At 40.8% G+C, this 26,563-nt stretch overlaps 2 protein-coding genes across 2 annotated transcripts in view; one reads left to right on the forward strand and one right to left on the reverse strand.

Annotated features, from left to right (window-relative positions):
* The window catches only part of EMC4 (ER membrane protein complex subunit 4), a 250,319-nt gene that overhangs the window by 131,125 nt on the left and 92,631 nt on the right, over positions 1-26,563 (forward strand). The window lies entirely within an intron of this gene.
* On the reverse strand, positions 3,280-3,940 carry LOC126958860 (40S ribosomal protein S8-like). Its single transcript, XM_050797577.1, has one exon. It carries the CDS (start codon positions 3,925-3,927, stop codon positions 3,280-3,282), a length of 648 nt encoding a protein of 215 aa, XP_050653534.1. The 5' UTR covers positions 3,928-3,940.

Below are 26,563 nucleotides of genomic sequence, written 5' to 3' on the forward strand. Positions count from 1 at the left end.
ACAAAAGGTGGAAGAGGACCAGCAGTGAACAGTAACTGAGGTCTCTGTATCCCCATTTCTGCCTTCCTTTCTTCCCTTCCCTTATTGTCACTCGTACTAAATTATCCAATGCTTCAAACTCCTCACATGCCAGGCTTATACCTCTATAGGCATTACATGGAGAAGAAAAGCCTGAGTCGTGTTTTCAGGTAGTGCAAAATTCTGTTATCTCTACTATTTTCCAGGTAGCCAGAGGAATTGTATAAGATTCAACTCCAAATTATGTGTTTCCCCATAATGTAGCCCTTGGACTCATGCTTTATAAAATAAACTATAATCATCATAAAATATTTTAGAAAGATTTTGTGCTGGACTGGCTCAGTTTGTCCAGTCAGATCACTTTTTTTTTTTTTTTTTTAATGGAGTCTCACTCTGTTGCCAGGCTGGAGTGCAGTGGCGTGATCTCAGCTCACTGCAACCTCCGACTCCTGGGTTCAAGCGATTCTCCTGCCTCAGCCTCCCAAGTAGTTGGGACTACAGGTGTGCGCCACCACGCTCAGCTAATTTTTGTGTTTTTAGTAGAGATGGGATTTCACTATGTTGGCCAGGATGGTCTCAATCTCTTGACCTTGTGATCTGCCTGCCTCAGCCTCCCAAAGTGCTGGGATTACAGGTGTGAGCCACAGCACGCGGCCCAGCCAGATCACTTTCTACTCTTACCCTGCTTTGTGACCTGGAAGGGTGGACCTTTAAGGGCTGCAAAAATTCAGTTCCATTTCCTTCTGGCTTCCTGTTGGGTTCAGCCAATGGGAGCTATCAGTAACACATCCCTTGCAGTTTCTCTTAAGGCTCCCAGTACTTCAACAATTTTAATAAAGGGATAGTTGACAATCGCCCCTTTTGAGTGTTCCCTTTCTTTCCTGCCAAGACCCTGACCCATATGTATTTCAAGTAGAATTACATATGTTTATTATTGCAAATAGCGTTAAAGTAAGAAGTGATCAGTTTACTATCCAAGCCGTTCACTTTTCTGCCTCTTCTTTTTTTGCTGCCTAGCTCTTGACTTCATATCATGGCCACAAGGGGGTGAACAAAGATAGGGACAGAAACAAATCTCAAAACCCATGCTTTAGGAATTTTTATAAATGTTCGATTACACCAACAGAAGTTAACTGGGGTTTACAGGTAATATTTCTTTTTTATTCAGTGTTCTTTTTAAGTTTCTGTTTTTGGCAACATTTTTATAGTCAGGGAAGTATAAAGCTATTTTTCAAAATAAAAGGGGAAGTAAACTTGCTAAAAATATATAATAGAATTTACTTTGAACTCTTAAAGTTGGAATCTGTGAAAAACCAGTTATCATCTTTATCTGGACTTTTCATGACCATTTAAAGCAACATCTTCGGGGACCGTCTCGGCCTTTCCCTCTCTCTTTCAGTATTCTGCTTGTTGGCACTGATGTAATGGTGCTTTTTAAACTGTTCTGCACACACTGGCTATCTATTTACATGGAAGAGTTAGTCAGTTATAAGGTATGACTACAAAGTAACGAGGATTATACCTTTAGCCACTTCTCTTTTTTATTTAAATCAATGGGTTTGTGTTTTTTTTTTAAATAGAGTAACACTGGCAGAATGCTTGGGAAACTTCAGCTGTGCTAATCTCCAGATACCCCATTTACTTTAAGTGATTTTTGAGCTTTAAGTTTTCAAATCTCATTTACTTCAAGTAGACTAGCTAATCTTTTTCACTCCAGTAAACTGGAGCCAATTCCCATAATATTTTAAAATGCTTGTCATCCACTAGGACTGTGGATTTGGCTTTCTGAAGTTCCCTATGAAGTCCTCTGAAATCGGATGCATCATCCATCATTCTCAGAGGGAGTTCAAGATGAATCCTAACTTGCCTCAGTGTCCTGCAAAAATAAATTATAATGGAAGGATTTCACTTTCCTCATTTTACTCTAAATTCTCATCCCTTCCACCAAAATTCAGTGAAAAACATAAGTAAAATAAATTGTGAAAGTGTGAAGATATGCTAAATAACTTATAAACATGAAGAGGAGGCAATCATCTTTGATATTAAGAAATGTTATAAAATTGTAAACATCCCAAGATATTCTAAAGTGTTTTGTAAATGCTAAACTGTAAATATTGTTCGTTACTGTAACTGAACAAGAGTAACTAAGAAGTGAAAGCGTTAGGGGGAAGGAGTTATATTGCACTGACTATGCTTTGTGCTTTTAGGCTCTGCTGGCCTGGTGAACCCTGCTTCTCAAATGGCCTGTGGTACAGGTATGGAGATGTTCAATGCACTATGAGGGACACAGGCTAAAGGACTGGCTCTAAGAGCAGTCACAGAACTTAAGCACAGTAAGCTCCAGTTCCACACACGACATCCTAAGCCCTCCTTATATAGTCTCTGTTGCTGCCTCACATGCCAGCCCTTATAAAGCATTAGTGCTCTGTTTATATCTCTACATAATAAATGCAAAAGCTGGATCTCCTTCATGCCTCTATTAGGATTTTACTTAAAAAAAAAAAAAACAAAAAAAACCACAAAACACAAAAAACTGTGGGCTGGGCACAGTGGCTCACACCCGTAATCCCAGCACTTTCGGAGGCCCAGGCAGGTGGATGGCCTGAGCTCAGGAGTTCGAGACTAGCCTGGCCAACATGGTGAAACCCTGTCTCCACTGAAAATACAAAAATTAGCCGGGCATGGTGGCACACCACTGTAATCCCAGCTACATGCGAGGCTGAGGCAGGAGAATTACTTGAACTCAGGAGGTAGAGGTTGTAGTGAGCTAAGGTGCACCATACCCCTCCAGCTGGGCAACAGAGCAAGACCTTATCTCAAAAAAATAAATAAAAATTTACTATCATCAATGTGCAAATGGGTGGATGATAAAATTTAACCATCTCAACTATTTTTTATTTATCGGGGGTTGGGGGATAGTGTCTCACTCTGTTGCCCAGGCTGGAGTGCAGTGGCGTGATCTCGGCTCACTGCAAGCTCCACCTCCCAGGTTCACGCCATTCTCCTGCCTCAGCCTCCCAAGTAGCTGGGACTACAGGTGCCCGCCACCACGCCTGGCTAATTTTTTGTATTTTTTAGTAGAGACGGGGTGTCACTGTGTTAGCCAGGATGGTCTCGATCTCCTGATCTCGTGATCTGCCCGCCTTGGCCTCCCAGAATGCTAGGATTACAGGCATGAGCCACCGCCCTCAACTATTTTTTTTGGGGGGGGGAACAGAACAATAAACACCTTTATTACACGGGTGAAGAAAAAACGAGGATTTATTTACCTTTCCGGGCTTTGATTTTCCTAAGATAGAACTCCAACTCTTTGCCCTCTAGCACATAACCATCTGCTCGGCCACACTGTCCCGGCCTGGAAGCAATGCACGCAAGAAGCTTGCCCTGCTGGAACTGCTCCTCCAGGAGACTGCTGATTTTGGCATTCTTTTTCCTTTCATCATGTTTCTTCTGAATTTTTTTAGATCTTCTTTTGTTTAAAATCTCTTCTTCTTCAAGAGTCAGCTTGGCTCCCTTCTTGCGGCCCAGGGGCAGCGCGTAGTGGGACTCGTACCACTGTCGGTACGGTGTGCTGTCCATAAGCACGATGCAATTCTTCACCAGAGTCTTGGTATGGACCAGCTCATTATTAGATGCATTGTAGACAACATCGATGATCCTTGTTTTACGAGTACAACACTCTGAGCCCCAGGAGAAATTCCCTACGTCCAGCCTCAGGGCACGGTATTTCTTGTTACCTCCCCGCACACGGACTGTGTGGATGCGGCGGGGGCCAATCTTGGTGTTGGCAGCCGGGCGCCCCAACTCATACTTCCGCTTCTTGTGGTAGGGCTTTCTCTTGCCCCCGGTTTTGCGGCGCTTGTGCCAGTTGTCCCGAGAAATGCCCATCGCTCGGCGCTGGCTGGACATCTCAACTATTTTTAAGTGTACATTTTAAGTGTACATTTCAGTAGTGTTAAGTATGTCACTGTTGTAAGTATTAAGTTATCGTTGTTGTAAAACTAATCTCCAGAACTTTTTCATCTTGCAAAACTGAAACGTTACCCGTTAAGCTCCCCGTTTCCCGACAGCCTCTGGCAGCCACCATTCTTTCTGCTTCTGTGAATTTGACTACCTTTTTTTGTTTTGTTTTGTTTTGAGACGGAGTCTTGCTCTGTCACCCAGGCTGGAGTGCAGTAGCATGATCTTGGCTCCCTGCAACCTCTGCCTCCCAGGTTCAAGCGATTCTTCTGCCTCAGCCTCCTGAGTAGCTGGGACTACATGTACACGGCCACCACTCCTGGGTAATTTTTATATTTTTAGTACAGATGGGGTTTCACCATATTGGCCGGGCTGGTCTGGAACTCCTGACCTCGTGATCCACCTGCCTCGGCCTCCCAAAGTGCTGGGATTACAGGTGTGAGCCACCACACCCGGTGAATTGGGCTACTTTAACTCATACAAGTGGAATCATACAGCAAGTGTCTTTTTGTGAATAGCTTATTTCACTCAGGATAATGACCTCAAGGTTTATTCATGTTCTGGCATGTGTCTGAATGTTTTTCTTTTTTAAAGACTGAATAAACTATATTGAATGTATGTACTATTTTTGTTTATCCATTCATCTGTCAATGGACACTTGGGTTGCTCACACCTTTTGGCCATTGTGAATGATGCTGCTAAGAACATAGGTATACAAATATCTGCTCAAGTGCTTTCCTTTACTTCTTTTGGGTATATACCTAGAAGTGGAATTGCTGGACAATATAGTAATTCTATTTTCAGTTTTTGTTAAAACTGTCATACTGTTTTCCATAGTGGCTGCCCCATTTTACACTCCCACCAACAGTACACGTTTCTTCACATCCTCGCTGACACTTATTATTTTCTGTTGTGTTTCTTTCTTTTTCTTTTTGAGACAGGGTTTTGCTCACTTTCTCGGGCTGGAGTGCAATGGCATAACATAATCATGGCTCACTATAGCCTCAATCTCCTGGGCTCAAGCAATCCACCCATCTTGTCCTCCCAAGTAGCTGGGACTACACGCATGTACCAACTCACCTGGCTAATTGTTTATTTTCTGTGGAGACAGAAAAAAAAATGTTGCTCATGCTGGTCTCAAATCTGAGCTCAAGCAATCCTCCTGACTCAGCCTCCCAAACTGGTGGAATTACAGGTGTGAGCTACCATGCCTAGCCTTTAGCCTATTTTTAAATAGGATTTTGTTGTTGTTGAATTGTAGGAGTATTGTATATATTTTGAAAATTAACTTCATATAGAATGTATGATTTGCAAATTTTTTTTTCCATTCTGCAGGTTGCTTTTTCACTCTGTTGATTGTGCTATTTAATGCACAGAAGTTTCTAATTTTGATGTAATTCATTTTGTTTTTATTTTATTTTGGTTATCTGTGCTCTTCTTGGTGTGTCATGTCTAAGAAATAATTTCTTTTTTTTGTTGTTGTTGTTGTTGTTGTTGAGATGGAGTCTCGCTCTGTCGCCCAGGCTGGAGTGCAGTGGGACAGTCTCAGCTCACTGCAACCTCCACCTCCCGGGTTCAAGCGATTCTCCTGCCTCAGCCTTTGAGTAGCTACGATTACAGTCATGGGCCACAACGCCTGGCTAATTTTTGTATTTTTAGTAGAGGTGGGGTTTCATCATGTTGGCCAGGCTGGTCTTGAACTCCTGATCTCAAGTGATCTGCCTGCCTCGGCCTCCCAAAGTGCTGCGATTACAGGTATGGGCCACCACACCTGGCATGAAATCATTTCTAAATTCATTGTCATGAAGCTTTCCCCATATGTTTTCTTCTAAGAATTTTGTAGTTTTCTTATTGTCTTTTTACGACTACCTTTTCTGCATTTGTTGGGAGATTCCTCTGCTTCTTGTGGGATCTAGACTACTCATGTCCTGTGGGTAGAGTTGTTGGTCAAGGATGTGTTTGTTTACTCAATCATGCTGATAGAGGCAGGAGGCAGATAAACTCTGGGCAGATAGGGGCGGGTCCCTGGCAAAACCCCACTTTTGAGCTCAAAAGCCTAAAACCCATGGCCCAAAGTGAGAACCTCCATCCCTGTGTACCTGCTCTCTCTCAGTTGGTTCTTTCTGAATCATGTCTTTTTACTAATTTAATGCTGCCTTTTCCAAAACCACCTACTACCCATCCCACACGCTGTCCTGTGCCTGTAAAGATCCCAGACTCAGCCAGTAGAGAAGAGAAGCAGCTGATGTCAGGGAGAGGTGAGCTGACTTCAAAGATGACAGCTGGACGTTGGAAACAGGAAACTTGACTTCAGAAGAGAGAGGTAGAGAGACCACTTGGCTTCAGGGGAGAGCAACCTGCCCTTCCCATCCTTTTCCAGCTCTCCTCTTTGCTCAGAGCTGCTTTTGTTGCTCAATGAAATTCTCTGCATTTGCCATCCTTCAGTTCGTCTGTGTGACCTCATTCCCCCGGGCACTGGACAAGAATTCAGGATGCACCAAGTGCGGGTAGCTGAAAAGGCTGTCACACTGGCCCTTTGCCCTCGCTGGTGAAGGGCAGCCACCCCACTCAATGAGGCAAAATGCCCACTGAGCTGGTAACACACTGCTGTTTGTGGATGGCAGAGCTAAGCGAGCATTGTAACCTGCCTCTAAGGCCTTGGGGTCACAGGCACTCCCACCCGGCTACTGCCGTGGGGCCTGCAAGGAGTTCACTTCTGCCAGCACTAAAGCAGTGTGCTGGCTCCCGCACTCACTCTCCTGTGCACTCCCTCCAGCAAGGGGTGGAGCATGGTTGCGGACCCTAGCAAACAGAGTTTGCTCCTGCTGGTGCTGAAGTGACCGGCCGATTCCCACACTCCTTTGCTCATGTGCTCCATCCAGCAAGGGCCTGAGCAGAGTGGGCTGAGTAAATGGGGGACCCCTGTCATGAGTTCTACAAAGGCGTCAAGAAAATCTATTGTATCGATATTGCTTTTGGAGCAGTCCTCTCCTTTATTTAATTTTATTTTTATTATTATTTTTTGAGATGGAGTCTTGCTCTTTTACCCAGGCTGGAGTGCAGTGGTGTGATCTTGGCTCACTGCAACCTCTGCCTCCCGGGTTCAAGTAATTCTCCTGCCTCAGCCTCCCTAGTAGCTGGGATTACAGGCACACATCACCGTGCCCTGCTAATTTTTGTATTTTTAGTAGAGACAGAGTTTCACTATGTTGGCCAGGGTGGTCTTGCACTCCTAACCTTAGGTGATCCACCTGCCTTGGCCTCCCAAAGTGCTGGGATTACAGACGTAAGCCACTGTGCCTGGCCAGTCCTCTCTTTTAGAATGGAGAATATTTTCCTAGGTATAGATTCTTCTAAAACTGACAGCACCTCTCAGTTTTCACATACATACATATCACCTGCGAATGTTGTGAAAAATGTACACTTTAATCAGGAAGGCCTGGATAGGGCCTGAGGTTCTTAATTTTTTTTTTTTTTTTTTTTTTTTTTTTTTGAGACAGAGTTTCACTCTTGTCACCCGGGGCAGAGTACAATGGTGTGATCTCAGCTCACTGCAACTTCTGCCTCCTGGGTTCAAGCTATTCTTCTGCCTCAGTCTCCAGAGTAGCTGGGATTACAGGCATATGTCACCACGCCTGGCTAATTTTTGTATTTTTAGTAGAGACAGGGTTTCACCACATTGGCCAGGTTAGTCTCAAACTCCTGACCTCAGGTGATCCGCCTGTCTTGGCCTCCCAAAGTGCTGGGACTACAGGCATGAGCCACCGCACCTGGCCCAACAGGTTCTGCATTTCTAAGAAGCTCCTTCATGCTACTAGTGGTTGGACCCACTTTAAGTAGGAAAGGAGGAGACCTGAGATTATGTACGGCCTTTTGTTCCTGGGTGGGCTATGAGGAGCCTCCAGTTCAGATGCTAAAATATAAATTATTTTTCAGTTTTTATCATATGACAAGCAGCTCCATGAAGTTTCACATAGCACTACAGGATCTCATCCTTTTTATTCTCACAACAATGCTGTGTCTTATGACTTACTACGGATGTCAATTTGGTATTCATGAGCTAAATTAGCAGGGTATGAGAGTTTACCACAGGGCTAGTCACCCTTTCGGGGGGTCCTAAGGACTTTTGCCTTTGTAGATCACTTTCCTCCATAAAAAAATTAAAAATTATATTTTATTACTGCAGTGAGATAAGGATACAGGCAGATCCATTATTGTATATTCACTATTATTTATTTCTTATTTTAAAAGGAATTAAGACATTTTTGTGGAGCCCTGAAAGTATGATTGGCGCTAGGCCCTGTATCTCCTGTGCCTAATGGGAAAGCTGGCCTTGGTTTGTTGAAGACTCTAATTCAGAATTCTACGGGTGAGACTGGCAGCCATACAATACTTGGCAGATTGCTGAGCTCCCACAGTTAATGGGCAGAGGCAGATAGCTGGAATTCCTGTGATTTTCAGACAGGATACTGTCTGAAACTGGATCAGCAGTGTTGTTGTGAGTTGGTCATAATTTTCCATTGCTGCTTTTGTTTGTTTGCTTGTTTGTTTGTTTGTTTGCTTGTTTTTTTGAAACAGAGTTTTGCTCCCTTGCCCAGGCTGGAGTGCAGCGGCATGAGCTAGGCTCACTGCAACCTCCACCCCCAGGTTCAAGCGATTCTCCTGCCTCAGCCTCCAGAGTAGCTGGGATTACAAGCATGCGCCACCACGCCCAGCTAATTTTGTGTATTTTTAGTAGAGATGCGGTTTCACCATGTTGGCCAGGCTGGTCTCGAACTCCTGACCTCAAGTGATCCGCCCGCCTTGACCCCAAAGTGCTGGGATTACAGGCGTGAGCCACCACATCCTACCTCTTCTTGTTTTTTAATTATAAAAACGGTGTACTCTGTTTGTTTGTGGGGTCTTAACCCTAGAAAGTTTAATGATACAAATGGATACATTTTTGTCTATAATTTCCCAAAAGTCAGACTTTAACACCGGTACTATTGCAGTTCAAGTATCAATCATTCAGTCCCGTGTTGCTAAAGCAGATGTATACATATATAACTTCCCACAGGGGACTTTTTTAGTTGTCAGCACATGTCTATAAGTTCATAGTCTTCTCTTACAAATACAAGTGACTTTCTGCACTTTGTTTTAAATCTGAAGAATCAACTTGAATCTAGATGTCATCAATGAGGGTAGGAGACTAGCTAGAACCAGATGCTAAAGAAGGGGTGGCAAAATATCTAGGATAGATGGGCTGAGAGTGACAAAAACAGATCACTACAGTTTCAGAAAAGAAGATTCAGGACAGGACCAAATCTGGAAGCCTCAAGGGAAACAGGAAAATCATGGCCTCTCATTCTACCTCAGGACAAAGGATATTGGAGAAGGGACTATCTCCTGGGTGCATATCTCATAACTTTCATCATAAGTTATAATCAAACTGCAAATTCTCTTCATGCTATATATCACGGCATTTCCATCTGTGATTAGTGTTCTCAGTGCTCAACCTGGCTGGTCTATCTGAATGGTCATAGTAGGGTCTGGCTTTTCCTCTAATATTCAGACTTATACCCAAATATACTTACAGCAAGGAAGGCCTGCCAGGAAAATGCCCCTTCCCAATATTACCCTGACTTGTTATCTTAGTTGCTGCCTGCATTTGATTCTAATTGAATGCAGAGCTTTGAAGGGTAAATGGCAATCATTTGGGCTGCTGGTTAGCAATGCATTTTCCCTTCTTTTCCTGGGCTCTAAGTCAAGTTCTGGTAAGGTGGTGAAAAAAAGTGTATATACCTCGAGGAACGAGTGTGAGGAGTTCTCGGGTAATGAGGACCCAAATGTTCTTTTTCTTTTCTTTCCTTTTCTTTTCTTTTTTTTTTTTTTTTTTTGGAGATAGAGTCTCTCCCTGTGGCCCAGGCTGGAGTGTAGTGGTGTGATCTCGGCTCACGGCAACCTCCGCCTCCCGGGTTCAATCGATTCTCCTGCCTCAGCCTCCTGAGTAGCTGGGACTACAGGCGCACTCCGCCACGCTCGGCCAATTTTTTAGTAGAGATAGGGTTTCACGGTGTTTCCCAGGCTGGTCTCGAACTCCTGAGCTCAGGCAATCTGCCCACCTTGGCCTCCCAAGGCGAGAGCCACTGTGCCGGGCCCAAATGTTCTTTTTCTTTCTAGCTTCAAAGGAGCAAGTGAATCACAGGAACCAGATGTACAATATATTTTTCATTTAGAAGATACCTGTTAACAACCACAGGGTTTTTAGAAAGTTCTGAACAACTCATAAACAAAGCAAATGACTTCTTAAACTTTAAATCTGGTCACTACATGCTAATTATAATATAAATGGAACACTTAGAGTGCTTTGACAGAATATAAGATCACATTCCTTTTTCTGTCATTTGAGCCTCTATATTTAAACACTCAAGAAAAAAGTGTTCCTATAAAGAATTACTAAAATTTATAAAGAAACAATACGAATCATGAATTAAGTTTTAAGTGCTATAATTTTTATTTTTTGAGATGGAGTCTGGCTCTGTCACCCAGGCTGGAGTGTAGTGGGTGATCTCATCTCACTGCAACCTCCGCCTTCGTGTTCAAGCGATTCTCCTGCTTCAGCCTGCCAAGTAGCTGCAACTACAGGCGTGCGCCCCCACGCCTGGCTACTTTTTGTATTTTTAGTAGAGACAGGTTTCACCATGTTGGCCAGGCTGGTCTTGAACTCCTGACCTCAAGTAATCCGCCTGCCTCAGCCTCCCAAAGTGCTGGGATTATAGGCGTGAGCCACCGCACCCAGCCTAAGTCCTATAATTACATGTGCAGCTGTACAGAAAATAGCCTGACAGATGACCTGGCCATGGAATAAACATAGCTTACATCAGATAGTGAGGGCATCCTGTGAACTTCCAGAAAACTGCAGTCGAGTCGTCATCTTGAGTAAAGGTTTTGGCTGTTTTGATAAGAAGTTCTGATAAGAAGGTTTAAAAAAGGACTAATGTATGGAAGCTCTAGAGAAATAGATTAAATCTTATTATACGGAAGAACTAAGTCAGACAGAATAGATCATTCCCAGGGGATGGCCAGGAATTTCTAGCAGGAATAAGCCACTCAGCCACTTGGTGGAGATGCTGTAAAACAGAATTCAAGTAACATATGGCTGTGCATGATCACTTTAATCTTGGGATTTTGTGGTTCTTTATTTGGAGTCTGAACAGTTGTTGTTTTAAACTGACTGAGAGTTTATTAATAGTGGTTACAGAAAAACCACCATCATTTCTCACATGCCAAGTGAAAAAGATGAAACACATACAAAACAGAGTGCTAGCTGTTATCACTAATACACAATCTTTAAAAAAAAAAAGTTTATTTTTAATTTTTGTGGGTACATAGTAGGTATATATATTTATGGGTTATATGAGATATTTTGATCCAGGCATGCAATGCATAATAATCACATCATGAAAAATGGGGTATCCATTCCTTTAAGCATTATCTTTGTGTTACAAACATTCCAATTATACTCTCTGGTTTGTTTGTTTGTTTGAGACTGAGTCTTGCTCTGTCACCCAGGCTGGAGTGCAGTGGTGATCTCAGCTCTCTGCAACCTTTGCCTCCTGGATTCAAGCGATTCTCCTGCCTCAGCCTCCTGAGTAGCTGGGATTACAAGGCGCCCACTGCCACACCTGGCTACTTTTTTTGGTATTTTTAGTAGAGATGGGGTTTCACCATGTTGGCCAGGCTGGTCTCGAACTCCTGACCTCAGGTGATCCACCTGCCTCAGCCTCCCAAAGTGTTGGGATTACAGGCGTGAGCCACTGCGCACGGCCACTCTTTGTTTTTTTTTGTTTTTTGTTTTGAGACCGAGTCTCGCTCTGTCGCCCAGGCTGGAGTGCAGTGGCGCGATCTCGGCTCACTGCAAGCTCCACCTCCCAGGTTCACGCCATTCTCCTGCCTCAGCCTCCCTAGTAGCTGGGACTACAGGTGCCCACCACCACACCCAGCTAATTTTTTCTATTTTTAGTAGAGACGGGGTTTCACCGTGTTAGCCAGGATGGTCTCGATCTCCTGACCTCGTGATCCGCCCACCTCAGCCTCCCAAAGTCTTTATTTTTAAACGTTAAATTGAATTATTGATTATAGTGTCCGTTTCGTCCTATCAAATACTATGTCTTATTCACTATTTCTATTTTTTTTTTGGTACCCATTAAACATTCCCACCACCCCCACAGTCCCTCACTGCCCTTCCCAGTCTCTAGTAACCATCCTTCTTTTCTCCATGTCCATGAGTTCAATCGTGTTGATTTTTAGATCCCACAAGTGAGAGAGAACATGTGATGTTTGTCTTTCTGTGCCTGGCTTATTTCACTTAACACAATGACCCCCAGTTACATCCATGTTGTTGCAAATGACAGGACTCTTTTTGTGGCTGAATAGTACTCCATTGTGTGTAAGTACCACATTTTCTTTATCCATTCATCTGTTGCTGCACACTTAGGTTGCTTCCAAATCTTGGTTATGATGAATAGAGCTGCAATAAACATGGGAGTGCAGGTATCTCCTCAATATACTGATTTCCTTTCTTTGGGGTATACACCTAGTGGTGGGATTGCTGGATCATATGGTAGCTCTATTTTTAATTTTTTGAGGAACTTCCAAACTGTCCTCCATAGTGGTTGTACTAATTTACATTTCCACCAACAGTTAGAAGAGCTCCCTTTTCTCTACATACTCGCCAGCATTTGTTATTGCCTTTTAGATAAAAGCCATTTTAACTGGGGTGAGATTATTTCTCATTGTAGTTTTGATTTGCATTTCTGTCATCATCAGTGATGTTGAGCACTTTTTCATATGCCTGTTTGCCATTTGTATGTCTTCTTTTGAGAAATGTCTATTAAAATATTTTGCCCAATCAGATTATTAAATTTTTTCCCCATAGAGTTGTTTGAGCTCCTTATATACTCTGGTTATTAATCCCTTTTCAGATGGGTAATTTGCAAATATTTTCTCCCAATCTCTGGATTGTCTGTTCACTTTACTGATTGTTTCCTTCGCTGTGCAGAAGCTTTTTAACTTGATGTGATCCCATTTGTCCATTCTATTTTTTGCTTTGGTTGCCGGTGCTTGCAGGGTATTACTAAAGAAATTTTTGCCCAGACCAATATCCGAAAGAGTTTCCCCAATGTTTTTTTTTTTTTAGGGTCTCACTCTGTCACCTGGGTTGGATTGCAGTGGTTTGATCTTGGCTCACTGCAACCTCCACCTCCTGGGCTCAAGCGATCCTCCCACCTCAGCCTCCTGAGTAGCTGGGACTACAGGCGCAAGCCACCACACCCAGCTAATTTTTTGTATTTTTTGTAGAGACAGGGTTTCACCATGTTGCCCAGGCTGGTCTTGAACTTCTGAGCTCAAGGGATCTGCCCACCTTGACCTCCCAAAGTGCTGAGTTTGCAGGCGTGAGCCACTGCACCTGGCCTCCCCAATGTTTTCTTGCAGTAGTTTAATAGTTTGAAGTCTTAGATTTAAGTATTTAATCCATTTTGATTTGATTTTTGTACACAGTGAGAGATATGGGTCTAGTTTCATTCTTCTGCATATGGATATCCAGTTTTCCCAGCACCATTTATTGAAGAGACTCTTTTCCCAGTGTATGTTATTGGCCCCTTTGTTGAAAATGAGTTCACTGTAGGTATGTGGATTTGTTTCTGAGTTCTCTATTCTGTTCCATTGCTCTATGGGTCTGTTTTTATGCCGGTACCATGCTCTTTTGATTACTACAGCTCTGTAGTATACTTTGAAGTCAGATAATGTGATTCCTCCAGTTTTGTTCTTTTTGCTTAGTATAACTTTGGCTATTTTGGGTCTTCTGTGATTCCACATATAGTTTAGGATTTTTTTTTTTTCTCATTTCTGTGGATACAGAATCTTTCAATGAGAAAAAAATAAAAATTCAATGAGTTCTATTACAATAGGTCATACTGCAGATGTTGCCAACTGACAGTTATACTATAAAATTAGACAAGATGATTATAATTTGTTAGTTATAATTTTGCTATTCCCAAACTTCCTGTGAGACCTTGACTAAACTGACAAACCTGAAAATTCTAATTCCTAAAACAACAAAACCCTACCACTCACAGACTTCAGTAATTCTCAAACTTATGTGTGTGTGAGAATCACCTGGGGAGCGTAATAAACATCAGATGCCTGGGCCCCACCCCTGGAGATTCTGACTCAGTTGGTCTGGAATGGGGCCCTGGGCAGTTCCATGTTTACAAGCTTGTCATGTCATTCTGATGTGCTGCAAATTTGAGAGCTGCTGGCCTATCTCAGGGGAATAGTATTTGTATTAAATAAGTAGTCTAGAAAACAAAGCATAATGCTTCCTTTGTGGCTACCAGTCATTAGCAACTTTCCAGAAGCAGAAATTATATATCCATTTATCACAAAACTAACACATTTCTGTCTAGCTTTGACTCAACAATTAAAATAGTGCAGGGGTTAAGAACACACACACAGGCTTTGGGGTGAAACCAGGGTTTGAATCCTGGCTGTGTCCGTTACTAGCAGTGAGACCTTGTCCAAGTGGCTTCATGTTGAGCCTTAGTTTCTGCATTTGGAAAAAGGAACTAGAGTACTTATTTATCTCCCAGGGTTTTATGAGGATTAAATGAGAGAATGTAAATAAGGCACCTACCACAGCCATAGGCAAGTGAAAAGCAATCAATAAATGGAACTATTGGCCAGACGCGGTGGCTCACACCTGTAATCCCAGCACTTTGGGAGGCCGAGGCGGGTGGATTACCTGAGTTCAGGAGTTCGAGACCAGCCTGGCCAACATGGTGAAACCCCCATCTCTACTAAAAATACAAAAATTAGCCAGGCGTGGTGGCAGGTGCCTATAATCCCAGCTACTTGGGAGGCTTAGGCAGGAGAATCACTTGAACCCGGGAGGTGGAGGTTGCAGTGAGCTGAGATCGCACCATTACCCAGCCTGGGCAACAAGAGTGAAACCCTGTCTCAAAAAAAAAAAGGAACTATTATTATTATGTTGACTAATTACTAGATGATTTCAGTGTGACTTTGCTGTGATTAATGCAGGATTAGAAACAGGATCAACTTAATATGAACATATTAAGCTTTCTGTGGCAATATATTTGTTCTGGAAAGGGTGAAACATACAAGTGTGTATATTATACACACTACAAACAAATGTTTTATCTATTTTAAAGTAATTATATTTAGTCTCTTTCATTCTTAATGTGTTTATATCATTTACTTGGAAAAATGTTTCCATATCATATAGGGAGATCATTTTACAGAAGAAAATGAATGGCATGAGATGGCCACCTGTTTCATATTCTAGGAGACACAGCAGTCACAAGCTATGGAAATCAAATATTTAGGAGACTGGTTTTATATCCTAGGCCAAAGTTATCCCTCAAAACCAGAATGCTTTAAAAAAAAAAATAGTTAAAAAAAAAAATAGGTGATGAAGACATACGTCTATAATACCAGACTGAAAAGTGGTAATAGTAATCAGCAAACAGCATTAACCATAGTTTTTTAGTTATAGTGCTCTGACCTATCACATTAAAACGAACAATTTTCAGATAAAGAATCTTCAACTACATTTCCAGTGGAGAAACTCAATTGCCCTATCCTAGACTTATGCAACTCTGGTTCTCAAAGGTCCTTAATTTTTATCTATAAGAACAATTCTTTATTTCCTACTTTATGATGCCAAATGGGTAAGGGTAGGGGTGAGGCAAGGACAGAAACGTCCTAGACGTCAGCAGTAAAGTCCCTGAACAGAGGTGGAGAGTGCTGATGATAGAGTCGCTCAGCTTCCCACGTTTGCCTTTCTCTGGGAGCTGGTCAGAGGCATAACCAATATAGTGAGGACAATGGCTTTCATGCAAGATCTCCTGGCAGAGATCCTGATGAGCTGCTGGAGATCCCCTGGGTGTTATAATTATCAGCACACATCTATGGAACAATGCAACTGTGAAGCGTACTGTGCTGGGTACCAATACAGAGTAAGTACCTTACATTAATTCTGCAACAAAATATGCAGTCTTACAATTAATGATCCATGTGTGAAGGAGTGAATCCTAATGGCAGTAACAGAGGGTTTGCAGGTATGCTCACTGACAGCATGGCAGGGTCCTGTTACAGGAATTCTATTACAGAATGAATCTTCTCTTGATAGAAAAACAGGTGTTGGTTGGTGGCTACAGCCAAGAAGGATGAATGACTGATAGGAACAGATACCTGGGTCTTGCCTGAATATTCTAGTTTAGTATAAACACCCAGCAGCTCTTTGTTGCTTTGTTTCTGCATTTATTCAACAAATTTTTATTGAATATTTCTTATTATATTTAGGTTGCACAGAGCAGGGAGCTGGAGTTACAATGGAGTGTTAGACAAACATTGATCCTAAGAGACTACTAACAGGTAAATAAGTAAAATTTAGTATAGCCAATTATACTTAAGTACCGTGATGGGGGAAGAACAGGATACACTCAGAGCACAAAGAAGGAGCACCGAGCACGAAAATTTGAAGGGAAGAACAAGCTAAGACTTGAAGATTCAAGAAAGAGTTATTTTCAGAGAAGGTGGGAGGATGGATGAAGGAAAAAGGCAGAGACAGGAGTGAGTGTTCTCCACAGAAAAAACAGTAAGTTGGAAGGCCTGGAATAAATTGCAGGGTGTGTCCAACCAAATGGCCCAAGAGTACCCTGGCACACAGTGGAGGATGTATGTGTGTGACGTGAGATGAGATGAGGGTAGAAAGCAAAGCCAAGAACAACAAGAGGCTAGTGGCCAGGCACAGTGGCTCACAATGGTAATCTCAGCACTTTGGGAGGCCAAGGCAGGAAGACTGCTTGAGTCCAGGAGCTCGAGACCAGCCTAGACAACATAACGAGACCCTGTCTCTACAAAACAAAACAAATATTAGCTGGGCAGTCCCCGCTACTCAGGAGGCTGATGCTGGAGGATCCCTCGAGTCCAGGAGTTTGAGGCTGCAGTGAGCTATGAGCTATGATTACACCAGTGCACTCAGGCCTGGGTGACAGAGAGACCCTACTTCTTAAAAAAAAAAAAAAAAAAGTAACATACAGTAATTTCTGAAATTATTAAAACCATATAAGGTGCCAGGAAGTTCCAGTTAGGTCACTAGCAGCAGTAAGTTGATATCATTAAATCTGAGCAGACTGAGTAAAGTTGAAGAGTGATGGGCTCTTCGTTTTCTATGCTAGCTATTGATGCTTTCTCCCCGTATCTCGTTAAAGCCTATCTATTCCCAACTAACTGTAAAATATGAGGAACACAGCAGTTTTGTCAATGTAAGAAAACTATTCAATTAGTAGATAACAATAAAGGAATTCTGTTCACAGAAAGCTTATAAAGTGTTTGAACAAATGTGGTATTTGATATATATTGCCTGAACTACTAGCCTAAGTGCGAAGATCATGTTTTCCCAGGTTCCTCCAGACTGAAGTAATCAACACTTAACCAGCTGCAGCCAGCAAAAAGAATAACATAAACAAAAGCAACACACACAAGCACACTCCTTCCACTCACATGTTTTATACTATTTTTTACTTAAAACAAAAAATGTGTGGCTGGGCACAGTGGCTCATGCGTGTAATCCCGGCACTTTGGGAGGCTAAGGTGGGCGGATCACAAGGTCAGGAGATCCAAGACCAGCCTGGCTAACATGGTGAAACCCCATCTCTACTAAAAATACATAAAAATTAGCCGGGCGTGGTGGTGGATGCCCGTAGTCCCAGCTACTTGGGAGGCTGAGGCAGGAGAATGGCGTGAACCCGGGAGGCAGAGCTTGCAGTGAGCTGAGATCACACCACTGCATTCCAGTCTGGGTGACAGAGTGAGACTCTGTTTCAAAAAAAAAAAAAAAAAAAAAAAAAAAAGTGTATCTTCCAATGGAGCCCACAAAGCCTCATGCAGCAGGAGCATGTGATGGGGTCTGTTTTGTCTGTTTTCTATGAAGGCATGATTTTACATAACAGCATTTATGCACGTAACAGTCTGTCAGCAACAATACACCTGAAAATTTGATTTGGAGTTTGTACTTTCCCAAACCTTTGTGTTGATACAGACAGAAAAAGTGAAGTAGTAGATTCTAAACAGCTCAACCCAAAGGATTTCATCCTCAATATGAACAAAAGAGAGTTGCCAGAGGACCCCTAATTATGCTTATTTCAGGTGCCTCTCCCCTTCCAAAAACATGTCATTTAAAGTATTTCAAATTATAATTACTCTTCTTGAAGAGTAAATGACAGATCCCTGGACTTTTCACGGTGCTGTGACACTCCTGACCTAGACTACCATCCTTCACTCCTCTGCTGGAGCAGGTCACATGGTGATGGGAACCTGGGAATCCTCAGGAAACAGGCTGGCAGAGGGCTGCCTGACTGCAGCAGGAGAATGTTCTTGTCTCAATTTTCCTTCTGCCGTCTCAGGGAGAGAAGCACCCTAACAGCTTAATCCTTATGTTAAAACCTCAGCAAAACAAAAAAACAAAACTAAGCACAAAATGATTGCAGCCCCTTTTTTAGAGAGAATTCTGATGACATTCTATTTTTTTTCTTTGTTCCTTGCTCTAATACTCAAACCAGGAAACACTAATCTGTAGCACTTTTCTGGCTCAGTGGTGCACAAACACCCACCAAAACCAATTATAACTCAACTGCAGGCTCAAACTCCTGGGCTCAAGCGATCCTTCACCTCAGCTTCCAAAGTAGCTAGGGGTACAGTTGCTCACCACCATGCCCAGCTAATTTTAAGTTTTTTTTAAAGAGACAGGGTCTTGCTATGTTGCCCAGGCTGGCCTTTAACTCCTAGACTCAAGTTATCCCAAAGTGTTGGGATTACAGGCATGAACCATCATGCCCAATCTGCCATTAAGTTTTTCTTTCAAATAGCTTTATTGAGACATAATTCACATACCATAAAATTCACTTATCTAAAGTATACAATTCAATGGCTTTTAATATATTTAGAGTTGTATATCCATCACAATTTTAGAACACGTTCATTACCCCCCAATTCTATGCCCCCTTAGCTGTCAGTCCTCAATTTTCCCATCCATACATCCTTAGGCAACCATTATTCTGCTGTTTTTGTCTGTACAGGTTTGCCTATTTTGGACATTTCATATAAATGGAATCATACAGTGTGGTCCCTTGTGACTGGCTTCTTCCACTTAGCATAACGTTTTAAAGGTTCACCATGTTGTAGCATGTATAGTATTTCATTCCTTGTTATTGACAAATAATATTCCATTGAATATACATTTTATCTTTCCATTAATCACTTATGGGCATTTGGGTGTTTTTCACCTTTTGACTATCATAAATAATTCTGGTTTGGACATTCATATACAAGTTTTATGGTGAACACGTTTTGATTTCTCTTGGTATTCTCTTGGGTATCTAGAAATGAAATTGCTAAATCATATGGTAACCTTGTTAAACCATTTGAGGACCTATTAGACTATGTTCCAAAGTGACTACACTATTTTACATTCCCACCAGCAATGTATGAGGATTCCAATTTCCCCACATCCTTGCCAACACTTGTTAAAATCAGTCTTTTTGTTGAGAGTCATCCTAGTGGGTGTGAAGTGGTATCTCACTGCAGTTTTGGTTTGCACTTCCCTGATGGCAAATGATGTTGAGCACCTTTTCATGTGCTTATTGGTCACCTATATCTTCTTTGGAGAACTATTCAGAGTCTGCCTATTCAGAGTCTTTGTCCGTATTACAGTTGTGTTGTCTTTTTATTATTGAGTAGTTCTTTATATACATGTAGTATAAATAGCTCTTTATACAAAAGTAGTAGCTCTTTACATATATTCTAGATACAAGTCCTTTATCAAAAACTTTTAATTTTGAGAAAGTCTAATTTATCTTTTTCCTTTTTTTTTGAGATGGAGTCTCACTCTGTCACCCAGGTTGGAGTGCAGTCATGCGATCTTGGCCCACTGCAATTTCCAGCTCCTTGGTTCAAGGGATTCTCTTGCTTCCACCTCCTGAGTAGCTGGGATTGCAGGCGTCCACTATAATGTCTGGCTAATTTTTGTATTTTCAGTAGAGATGGGTTTCACCATGTTGGCCAGGCTGGTCTCGAACTCCTGACCTCAAGTGATCCACCCACCTTGGCCTCCCAAAGTGTTGGAATTACAGGCGTGAGCCACCGCACCTGGCCCCATTTATCTTTTTTGGGTTGCTTATGCTTCTGCTGTCTTATCTAAGAAACCATTGACTAATTCAAGGTCACAAAGATTTAAACCTATGTTTTTTCCTAAGAGTTTTATAGTTTTTGCACTTACACTTAGATCTCTGATTCATTTTAATTTTTGTTTACATGTGAGGGGTCTAAATTCACTCTTTTGCATGTAGATGTTTGATTGTTCCACCAATATCATCTCTGAAAAGACAATTCTTTCCCCATTTGTTGTGGCACCATTGAGGAAAATCATCTGACCACAAATGTGAGGGCTTTTTTGACTCCCAATTCTGTTCTATTGACATATATGTCTGTTCTTACACCACTATCACTGTCTTGATTACTATAGTTTTGTAGTAAGTTTTGAAATCAGGAGTGTGAGTCCTTCAATTTGTTTTTCCCAATTGTTTTGGCTATCCTAGTTCCCTTGCATTTCCATGAGTTTTACGACCAGTTTGTTGATTTCTGCAAAGTCAGCTGTAATTCTGACAGGGATTGCATGGAATCTGCAGGCCAATTTTGGGAGTACCACTATGTTAATATTAAGTGTTCCAAGTCATTAACGTGGGATGTTTTTCCACTTATCTAAGTCTTCTTTATTTTCTTTCAACGTTTTATACTTTTCAAAGTATAAGTTTTTGCGCTGCTTTTGTTAAATTTATTCCTATTTCTTTTTGGTGTTACTATAAATGGAATCACTTCCTTAATTTCATTTTCAGTCTGCTCATTGCTTCTGTATAGAAATACAATAAATTTTTCTATGTTGTCCTTGTCTTCTGCAATCTTGCATATATGCCAATGTTTTAGGGCATAGCTAGATAGATAACCGGAACACCAATCATTCACTTATTATACAATGAACACCTTAACCTCTTTCCTATCTATTCCACTGCCTCTGCTTTAGTTCAAGGCCTCACACCTACTGGCCTGGACTTATCCTCATAGACTTCTAACAGAGCTTTCTGCTTCCATTGAATTCCCTGCAATTCCTTTTACACTACTGCCAGAATGAGTTGTCTGAAAGACAAGACTTTCACAAAATTTACTTGTTTTGAATAATCAAATATTGATTCAAATATAAGAACTTGGAATAATATAATCAAAGCTCACAAAATGTTTACTAACTGGCCCAATGTATACTCCTGTCACCTTCCAATGTAACTTTTGCAAGCCTTCAGACACACTGCTTACTGTATTGGGGCTTCCTTTCCTCCAACTAGCTAGCTCATTCTCATCTTCCTTTAACTTGGAATACCTCTGTGAATCTTCTCTTCCTGGTTTCTTTTTCCATAGTCGGATTTACGTTTCTTCCTCTGGGAGCTCGGAAAGTCCTCTATCCCCCTCCACTGTTGAGCCTGATACACTATTCCAACTAAAGTTGTAAACTGCTTAAGGCCAGAGGACAACTCTGACTTTTGTATTCCTAACACCTAGCATACCAGGAAATAGCATTCAGATAAAAAGAGGAGAGGGTAAGAAAATGAGTCTTGAAATGTAACTTCAGAGTACAGTCTCCAGGCTCACTTTTGGAGGATGAGCTGGAAAATTGAAACATGTTAATTGATTCTTCATCCTGAAGCTTCCCATGATCAAAGGGGGCCTTTTGTGAAATCCTAGACCCCACTCATGAAACATGTATCCTTGGCAATATATTTCCCAGGAAATTAACCTCCTGTTCATTTTAATAATACTATTGGTGGTGGTGGTGGGGCGGGGAGAAAAGTGTAAGCCTTCAAATTTAAGAAATTAAGGTTAGGAAGGAAGCCAGTATCATTTCTTAACTTTACCTTCAGATTAGGAGTCTTATTTTCATGTTGTTATTCTTACTTTAGGGTGCCCTATTTACAAACACAATGAGGAAAGAGCTTTCCATAGTACTGTGTTACAGATTTTCTGCTTTATGGTTACATTAGAATAAGGAATACCTTCCACATATACAAAGAATGTACAATGACACAAATTATCTAGTAAACTCTAGTAAAGAGAAACTACTTTAAATACAAAAGCAACATAATTGTTTCTTTTGTCTACCTTAAGACACAGGCTTATTTGGGTTATTTTAACATCAATTTTCTTAAATGGTTTTGCTTACCTTTATTAGGGTATCAAAATATTATTATAAGCCTCAGATTAGATTTTTGCCATTTTGATGCAAAGGAGTTTGGTATATACTAAAACCTCTGCAGTAAGAAAAAACATAAGCAGGAAATACATTTGATTTCTTGTTAAATTTAGCAAAATACATTTTAAATGAAACTTTTTCCTGCTCCACTTACAGTTCAATAGGTACAAAGCAGGAATGAATTGGTATGGTGCTTTAGTAGCCAAGATACATGGTTAAAAGTATTAATAAAGCAGGAATGAACACATTAAGATATATTTTAAATACTGTAAAATTATTCCTATCAAGAACATCTGAGACATGGTAGAAACAGATTAAAACATTCATATAAAGTTTAACATGTATCATACAAAAGAAACAAATATTAGACACATATCCTGAGAGAATAAACATTATTTGAAGAAATACAAAATCTACCTATGTCCAGGGTGACAGTAATGCCTACTTAGTGAAGTGACATATTCAAAGGTCAAACATTGGCTGGGAGCTGTGGCTCACACCTGTATCCTAGCACTTGGGCAGGCCAAGGCGGGTGGATCACGTGAGGTCGGGAGTTTGAGACCAGCCTGGCCAACATGGTGAAACCCCGTCTCTACTAAAAATAAAAAATTAGCTGGGCGTGGTGGCGGGTGCCTGTTATCCCAGCTACTCAGGAGACTGAGGCAGAAGAATCACTTGAACCCTGAAGCCGACATTGTGCCATTGCTCTCCAGCCTGGGTGACAGTGAGACTCCACTTCAAAAACAAACAAACAAAAAAACAAAGGTCAAATATTGTTGCTGGGCACGGTGGCTCACGCCTATAATTCCAGCACTTTGGGAGGCCGAGGCATTGCGGATCACCTGAGGTTGGGAGTTCAAGACCAGTGTGACCAACATGGAGAAACCCCGTCTCTACTAAAAATACAAAATGTAGCTGGGCGTGGTAGCACATGCCTGTAATCCCAGCTACTCGGGAGGCCAAGGCAGGAGAATTGCTTGAACCCGGGAGGTGGAGGTGGCGGTGAGCTGAGATTGTACCACTGCACTCCAGCCTGGGCAACAAGAGTGAAACTCCATCTTAAACAAACAAACAAACAAACAACAAATATTGCTAAGACTGCTCCACCTCCACCCTTCTTTAAGTTATCCTAGAACATAACTGAATGGTTAAGAGCATAAACTGTGGAGTCAGGCTGCCTGCTTTGACAGTTATTAACTGTTATAGACTTGGGCAAACCAGTTAAAGTCTCTGAACTTTCATTTCTTAAGGACAACTATAATATCTACCATATGGTGGCTGTGAGGACTCAGATCACTACCTGGCAGTATTCGGTAAGTGTTAGCTATTATTATAAATCTCCAGAAAAACTTTTTCTTCTCAATTACAGCAAGGGCTTCTTTCTAGAAAGGGTGAAATGTTTGTGTTCTTTAGCATTATCTTTGATTGCAGAAATAACACATATATGTACAATATCAAGAAGTCAAGTAATCAGAAAAATGTTTATTGATGTAAAGCTGCAATCAAACACTAACTCTTGGGAGAAAAATAAAGGGTGAGGACAAAAAAAAAAAATCACCAATTATTGTAAAGCTCTGACTTAGGCAAGTTGTTTTGAGTAAACAGGTATAAAATGCTGAAAAACTTCATGAGTAGGAATCAAGATTTGAATGTAGGAGTAAAAAATGTGCTTATGGGATACAACTACAGCTGTGCTGATGCTTTCACACACATGTTTAAGTTCTGTGAAAGTGCTGAATGGATCACAAACTAGATCAAGTGATTCAGCAAATCCCTTTAGAAGGCAATGCATTCATTGAATGCTGTTCCAAATAAAGTGTTGCAATGTTTCTATAAATACAGAAATTCAAAACTTATAATTAACTAGCTGTTGTATGTTTACTGAGATCTTTAACATCTTAAGTATACAAAAAGGGGCAGGTCAGGCTATAGTGAAGGAGCTTAAGTTTGTTAAGGATTAAGGATTTAGTTCAGCTTCTAGGCCAGCCTTCAGGATATAAAAAGGGCTTCAGACATAAAATCTAAATGTCTCCACATTTGGCATAATTTTAAGATAATTTTCCACTGCGGTGTCAAAGCAGAAGTTGTACAGTATATTGAGGACTTTATTATCGTGGAATAGGGCCTATTACTATTTTGGGATGTTGAGCTAAAATCAGACTCATTTCTCATAATCCAAGTACATAAAACTACTTCACCAGATAATCTGAGCCTCGATTTTGTGTTTAAAACTCAGGGTCCCCTAATCCTATACCAGTATCTTTTCCCCTGTGTTATAGTATTTGTGACTCTGCATGTGCTAAGGAAGAGCTTTCTTCTGATTCCTTAAAAGGAAAAACTCAAATAAATATCCAGGACATATGCAACTGTGGAGTTAAAAGTTCACTAATTTCGTTGGAGACAGTTCAGGAAATGTATTTCTTCTAGGCTAACCACACACCCATAAAAAAGGGAGTGCTTTTGACATGTTTTCATCTTGTGCATTAGGAATACAATCCAGTCACTGTATAACCACTGTACAATGTCGATTTCACCAGGTAATAGTATTTTATAACACCGAGAAGAGGAGGTGAGAGATGGGTATATTTAAAGGCTATGATTTTGCATAATTTACATATAAAGTTCTTTCTGTAAAAAATGGTGGTGTTTGGGTGCAGTGGCTCATGCCTGTAGTCTCAACACTTTGGTGGTTGAAGTGGGAGGATATTTTGAGGCCAGGAGTTCAAGACCAGCCTGGGAAATATAGCAAGACCCTGTCTTTATTAAAACAAAGCAAAACAAAACAAACATGAAACCCCCAAAACAAGCCCAAAGGAGCTCTGTCTATAGTTTTGCTTTTGTGTATCATTTATAATTAAAATGTCACTTTTTCCTGAAGAGCCAAAAGTAGCAATTTAGAAAGAAAGTTGCTGCAACAACTCCTGAAGAAACAATTAAAAACCAATACTTAGAACTTACCAAGTAGCTATTTACTTAATATAACTCAGGACACAAGCACTGAAGGGTGTATAGTCTAGTGGACATAGAATCTAAATTAAATAGGAACAAGGATGTACACAGCATGTAGAAGAAAATAAAAAAGCAAATTATCATAAAAGAAGTAGAAATACTTATTATTTTTTTTTTTAGCAAATGTTTAAATTTGAATTAGTTTCTCCAATGGAACATCTCTGGCTTCAAAGGTATTAATGGTTAAACAAGATAGTCATCATTTCAGTGAAAATAATAATGGTGTGATGCCAAAGAACATTAAGATGTTTAACAATTTTTGAAATTTATAGCCAAGAAAAAAGATGATTTGGAAATGATGCAATCAGAAATTTTCCACGTCAAGTTCTTGCAGGGAAAACTTCCCAGCAGCTACCCATTCTATAAGTCACAATGTGTAGGGAAGGAAGAAAGAACCTAAGACAAAGTGCCCTTGAAAGTTGTACCTTAGTCCACTGGATGCTATTGTTTTCAAAAGACATCACAGTATGGACAATGAACTAATATATAAGTATGAATATCATATATATAACTTAGAAATAAACAGGGATGGCCATGGTATACAAAACTCTCTATTAAACCTAATTATTACTTGAGTTTTGATTATAAAGGTCTGAGGGTCCTATTGATAGTAGTGCAAATAGCTTCCTTCTGTAGCCAGTCATGGAGAAAAAAGTCACATACTATATAAAGAAAAAACTGGTTTTATGACATGCAATACTACATTTTACATTTGAGTTTGAAATTCCTTAGATCTGGATCTTCCTAAAAGTGTAAGTTAGAACTAAAGCTTTCAAAGTCTTTTCCAAAATAGTATGCTTTTAGAAACATAATACATTTAGTATTTTAAAACAACTTTCTGAGGGTAGGGACTGCACCTTACCTTTGCACTTAACACTAACAAGCATATAGCAAGTAATCTCTTTATTATGGAGAGCCTCACTACCTCAACTTGTTGACATTTTATTACACACCAAGTATCTGGCAGCTCAATGCCTGTGTTTACCATCTAGAAACAAGGACATGCAATAAACAGAGAAATTTAGACATACTCTCAATCATACCTATCAACATCAGTTGGGACATAAAACTATTAATTTTCCAATAAAAGTTTTGGGAAACCTGAAATATGACTTCAGAGAGCTGTATTATCAGAATGACTAACAAGAAAAGAGATTAGTCTAACTTGAAGAAAAAAAATTCCATAGATTGATCTTTAATTTTGAGGTTCTGTTTTTT

Source organism: Macaca thibetana, chromosome 7 (genome assembly GCF_024542745.1).
Source record: "Macaca thibetana thibetana isolate TM-01 chromosome 7, ASM2454274v1, whole genome shotgun sequence".
In the NCBI taxonomy this organism is placed as follows: domain Eukaryota; kingdom Metazoa; phylum Chordata; class Mammalia; order Primates; family Cercopithecidae; genus Macaca; species Macaca thibetana.

Excerpts from the sequence above, each read along its gene's own strand:
- LOC126958860 (XM_050797577.1), bottom strand. The coding sequence starts at position 3,927 with ATGTCCAGCCAGCGCCGAGCGATGGGCATTTCTCGGGACAACTGGCAC.